General features: G+C 40.0%; 1 protein-coding gene across 1 annotated transcript in view; it reads left to right on the forward strand.

Annotated features, from left to right (window-relative positions):
• Positions 1–5,258, forward strand: part of ST6GALNAC5 (ST6 N-acetylgalactosaminide alpha-2,6-sialyltransferase 5) — a 71,509-nt gene extending 66,251 nt beyond the window's left edge. The window contains exon 5 of the mRNA XM_075711264.1: positions 5,027–5,258. Within this exon, the coding sequence (XP_075567379.1) occupies positions 5,027–5,258 (232 nt within the window). The remainder of the gene's footprint in view (positions 1–5,026) is intronic.
• The last annotated feature ends 742 nt before the right edge of the window (positions 5,259–6,000 follow it).

The raw sequence follows: 6,000 nt of genomic DNA on the forward strand, positions 1-6,000 counted from the left end.
ACACTTCTTCAGTTTCTGTAAGTGGCTGGTCTGTCTTACTCCAGAAGTAGCTGTATTCCAGTGGCACATGGAAATAGTTCTTAAAGAAACTGATGAGCTAAAAATGCAGAAGACAGCCATTCACCGGAAAGCAACGGTCAATCCTAACTTTTCAGGCAGTCAGACTAGTTTAGATACATAAACTTAATTAAAGAGGCTAAAATTGTCACTGAGACTATATGAAAGTCTTTCATAGAATTGATACACTGAAATCAAGTGGATATAATATTAAAATATAACACAAGAAAGGCTGTAATCAATCCTGTTGTTGATAGATGTAATAATGCTTACAGCCTGTATAAAAAAATCTTAACATAAAGGTACACTTACCTGGTTGTAAAAAGGGAAAAGGTCATTTCTTAATCAAAAGAATATGAAGTGTCTTTACTTCAGGTTTATTCCCCAGCTGATGAAGGGGAAAACTGCAGTTGCCATGCCTGGAAGAAGCTATCCATGAAGATCTATGAAAGGAACGCTTGCCATAAATACAGTTAACCTTCTTAGTTTGCTCTTCGGTCACTCATTAAGAAGCTGAACAGTGCTTCCTTTCAAAGAAATAAGACAGTAAAATAGAACAGCAGAAATAAAGAAGTATTCTGTAATTTTAAGCCATATTTCCTGGTTTTCAAGCAGAAAAAATACAAATGTACCATGTAAAAAGAAAAAAAAACAAAAACCAAAACAAAATCCCACCCTACCTCTCTCGTGTGCGTGTGAGATCATATAGGAACTCTAGTTGTTCTGCAACTAAAGAATCATTAAGATTTTAAAAAAAAGAAACAAACCAAACACACTCATTTCTATTCAGATTTAATATCACCAAATTTATAACTTCAGCAGCTACCCATTATTTTTTAAATATTAATTTGTGGAGTAAGTAATGCGCGTGGGTGATCACTGTCATGGAACTAAATTAGTATCACATCTGTAACGTGAAGGACATCTCAAAGGTATCGTGAATATCATACTGTTGGTTCTGCTACAAATTATTAGCTTAAGATCATTAACCAAATTGCTTCCCACCCGTGCAGGAAAAATAGTCTAGTGAAGGAGTCTGGAGTACAGACTAAAAGATTTGTCACTATTAATTGCAACAACATGTTTTAGATTCGTTTCTATTTACTTTCACTGGACATTGATTTTTATAGCTGAACTGGAATTGGTGACCTGATTATTATAAATTTCTAGTCGTTTACAGCAAAGCTATATGTAAATATCGAATCCCTTTATTTTGCTACAGATTTATGCTGTAGTAAGGGTTAATGACTTTGATATTGGTCTCATGCTGTTAAATACATCCGACTTGCACATTCTAGAATAAGATGAAAGCTTGTGCTTCCATGCACATTGCAAAGATTTTGGAGTGTGTGCACCCCTCACTCTTTCGTCACAAGAAGACAAGCCACCTTGCTGTATTTTTTCCAGTGCCCAGGGATCCAATCCTAGCCCTTGCTGGAGCAAACTAGCACCCCAGATGGGAAGCATTTCTCTCTCTCTGAGCTCCCTTTGGCAGCCTGCCGTATGCACAGGACTCACTCCTCAACTGGGACGTCAAGGATTTTCCTCTTGCCTCCCTACATCAGCAGCCAGATTGTGGCGCACAGGCAGCACCACAATTCCTGAAGGCACTGCAGTGCTGCCGCTTTTCCTTGTGGCTGCTCAGCAGCATTGGTGGGAAGGACCCAGACAAGCCTTAACGCAGTTTGTAGTGACTCCAATCCCTGTCCGCTGGCGTATCGGCAGCAGCGAGAGGCTGGCTCCTTGCAGGTATCTCTGGGTACTCATGTACAGAAGGAAAACGCAGGCTGTTAGTGAGAAGAGCTCTCTTTAACCCCCCCTGCTCTTCATGGGCCTATCTGGAACTCACAGAAACTTAAAAGTTTTATTCTGAGCCTTATTTTAACTAATACGAATAATTTTTGCTCCAATTATGGAGCCAGATCATTTTTCTGTAAGAATCCTCATCTGACTGCCAGGCCATTTCCCATCTGTGATAATTTGCCTGAAAATTGGCATTTGAAATCCTTTTATTCCTTTGGGTACAGCTTTTAAATCTAGTGTTTTCTTACCTCCCTCTCTCCACTTCCAATTGCTTTAAATCAAGTGCAAAGAAGAAATTGTTGCTAGCTACATTTCCTGGGGCTTATGAGGGACTTGATGGAAGAAGGGGTGCTCACAGGATTGTAAACTGCATGGGAGACAGTCATGCTCTTTTGTCCATACGCCTGGATCTCACCTCCGTACCTTAGTAACAAAAATGCATAAATGGTTTGAGAAACAGGGCTAGTATGGAGGGTGAGGAAATGGGATCCTGGGAACAGAAGGCAAAAAATTATCCAGCAATCTTCATAGTCCCTTGCCCATCACTCAACATGTTAATGACACTTTATTCACCCTTCAAAATATGCATTATTTTACAAAGTGTGTGAGTACATATAGTTTCAGTGGGTTGATTTATAAGAGCTCTTCATTGGTAAAGGAAGAGGTTGACCAGACTCTGATATGGGATGGCCTTGGTTTTCTGCCTTGTTTCTTTTGCGGCAAACAGTGTTGGCTGTATTTTAAGCTTTCACTGTGGGTGGATGCCATCTGTGGGAAAATGTGCACCGAAGTGGCAAACAGTAGATGACTGACACTGGCTCCAAGCACTGACACGGTTGCTGTGCTGGCAGGCTCTTAGGCAGGAAGTATCGTATATTTTACAGCGGAACTTTCCTAGATTCCTCCCAGCTGTGATATTAATATGCATGCAAAGTCTGACAAAATACTGATTAATGTCCAGTATCAGTCAGTGATAAAACAGCATCTGTTTTAATGTTAATAAATGAGGTGGCAAGCAATTTCCGTATAGAAATTACTCATGCATTTCATTTGCCAGTGACACAAGCTAATTGCAGAGTTAGAAGATAACACAGTACAGTTAATTTGGGTTATGGTGTAGTTACTCTAGCCAGAGTTCAAATCCAAACCTTACTAGCATGCAATCTAGGGGAATCCAGAACTCCCATGAAAGGAGAAGGACTTCAGACATAATGTCCTAGGTACCTAACTGCCTTTCAGAGTTCCTAAATCTGAAATACAACATTTGGAATTCAGCCTCAAAGCCTCGGTCAGCTGCAGAGTAGTCTCGGAGAGGTCTAAAGCCACTAGCATTTTCATTTTTGCATTGAATTCACCTCCAGTTCAGCCAGTAGGCCTGCATACCAGCCTTGACAGCACCCATCAGGGGTTGCCTGAACTCAGCGGGGTGCCCGCACTGCGCTCCTCTGCCTCTCTTCGCCTGCCAGGCCCCGGGCAGCAGGTGTTTCTGATGGGACGTTGCACAAAATACAGTGACCTGTTACAGCCTGGAGCTAAGGGCATCTGCTCAGGGTACTCTGGTGTTAGCTTCAGAGTCTTTGATGTAATGTAGAATCCCTGTCTTCAAAAGGGAAATCAATTGCTAAAATATCCACTGGTAGAATACTGATAACATAAGACCTAGGTAAATACTGAGTTAGCAGAGTGCGGGAGAAGAAAGAGGAGCACTATCGAGCCTCCTCTCCTTCCTCTCTGATCCACCCACCCCCTGTACCTGTTTACTTTGGGGTCTGTGTGGAGAAAAAAGACAGACCAGCGTTCCTGTAGATCCTCTGTGAGGTTTGATTCCAGTTATCGCTATCACCCATTGCTAATTTCAGCGTACAGCAAAGGAATAGGGAAGAGCCATACAGTGATTAATTTCCTGCTTTTTGCTCTTCTAGTTCATGTTCTGCAAACCCAGTTCAAGCCTTCATTAAAAAAAGGGTAGGATGGGGCAGCGGAGGGAGGATCCCAACCAAATCTACCCGGAGGTATCGGGGCCAGCAGCCTTGCAGGCTCACTTTACAGTATCGGGCCCTGAGCAATTTAACTTATTTCCACTGTGACTGCATTTGTTCAAAGTCTGCTGGAGATATGTTTTCAACTTCACTAATCCTAACTTTAAAGCAGTAAATATCCACCAAGCAATATCGGTTTACCCTTGAGAATGCTAGAGTAAAATCCAGCTTCAGTGCAGAAAGAGTGAGCAGTCTAAATGAGAGACAGAGGCCTATTTGTTTCGTAGTTCTTAAGAAAAAATAAATCACATTAAAATGTATCCTGTTAGATTTACAGTAACCATACAAATGATTCATTTAAGAGATTATAATAAGAGATCCAATGTATCAAAAAAGTATGTGAAAAATTAAAGATTGAGATCTAATAATTGTGGCTAAAAGTATTAAATTTCTATATGAAGGGTATTTTTCACATTACAAATATGTTTTTTGTAGGTGAAGTATTGAAGGATTTCTTTTCACTGTCTTATGTATTCCGGTGAGAATATAGACAGTAAATTTAGAATCCATCTTATTCTAGAAATGTAATTGTATTGTTATTCTGGTCTTGTAAGATTGATCACCGTGTTGTGTTACCAGGAAGCTAGATTGATTGAATTAAAACGTTAATCTAAGGTACGAATGGAAAGCAGCAGCAATATCATACATTACCACTGCACATACAATATGGGTAATGGTAAAATAAGAAAAATTAGAGAATTTTGCGTAGGTGACATTAGCTATCTTCCCTATCCCCTCTATCTTCCCCTTGCCTTTCTTCCCCCAGTTCAGTAAATATCTCTGCAAGGCTTTTTCCAAATCACAACCTAGATATAACTCTCTTTTAAGCAGTTTGCTTCAAATTTCATAGTAACACAGCCCTGCAGCACTCTCCCTTGTTTTTGAGCTACTACTGTCCTTTATTTAACTGGGAGGAGGGGTTTAAAGGAAAACAGTAAGAAAGAGCAAAGAAAACACCTTTGCCCCATTCTGATGTATTAAATATGCAAGAAAAATACAGCTACCTAGAAATCTGGTTTAACTGGGAGAAAAAGTGGATTTGAGCCCATCAGCTTATTAAAGATAGCATCTTTTCAATCAGTAAAAAAGAACATCTCAGGCTTCCACCTGTTTTCTTTCTTCCACAGGGATCCTAATCATCTTTCAGTACCTTATCATTATTACGAACCTTTGGGACCTGATGAATGCACAATGTACATTTCACACGAGCGGGGACGAAAGGGCAGCCATCATCGTTTCATCACAGAGAAACGAGTGTTTGAGAACTGGGCACGGACATTCAATATTCACTTTTTCCAACCAGACTGGAAACCAGAACCGCTCACTGTACGTCACCCTGAGATTAAACCAGTGGTCTGAGGGACAAATGCACAAGACCGCAATCACAGTCACCCGCTGTGTCAGCCTTCGGGGTGTTGGACCTTGTAGGACAGCAAGGCGACCTAGAGGAGAAGGGTAACGGGATTTGCAGCTGATAACTGCAACAACAGTCAGGAAGTTATGATGAAGGAGCAGAGCATATCAAGAGTACTTTCTGTCGAACTATGTATTAATCCCGTATATAGCCTTTTTTTGGCCATCTGACTTCCTGTATGTGTACGTGATTTGTGAAAACAACTCGAGTATCGTTAATGGGATGGTTACTTCATTATGGTTTTTTAAAGTACAATGCCACTGAATTTTCATAGTGAAAACTTACAGTATTTATTTAATGGAGGTTTTTATGCAACCTAGGCCAGTATTTTTCTAATTCACAGTTCTGTGGTTGTTTATCTTTCATAATCTTTCAAATCCAAAATGAATATTGCTGATGGGTTGAAAGGCCTAGCTTTTTATTTATAAAATTTGTTGAAAAATATGATTCTATATAGCATGTAATTAATATTTGATCTGGAAATGTTGCATTTCTTTTAAAAATTTTGGGCTCCGTTCCAGCCTAAAGCCTTTAACAGCAAGAATGGTCCCATGTGCAGATCTAGCTAACTTTATATTCTGACATCTCATGTTAATATGAAAATGGTAGTGAAAATTCTGTTTGATATTAATGTGCATTTGCTGCTGTGCTATCAAGCTGCTGTTTTTTAAGTAGGGGTGGGAGGAA

This window comes from Pelecanus crispus, chromosome 5, assembly GCF_030463565.1.
Source record: "Pelecanus crispus isolate bPelCri1 chromosome 5, bPelCri1.pri, whole genome shotgun sequence".
In the NCBI taxonomy this organism is placed as follows: domain Eukaryota; kingdom Metazoa; phylum Chordata; class Aves; order Pelecaniformes; family Pelecanidae; genus Pelecanus; species Pelecanus crispus.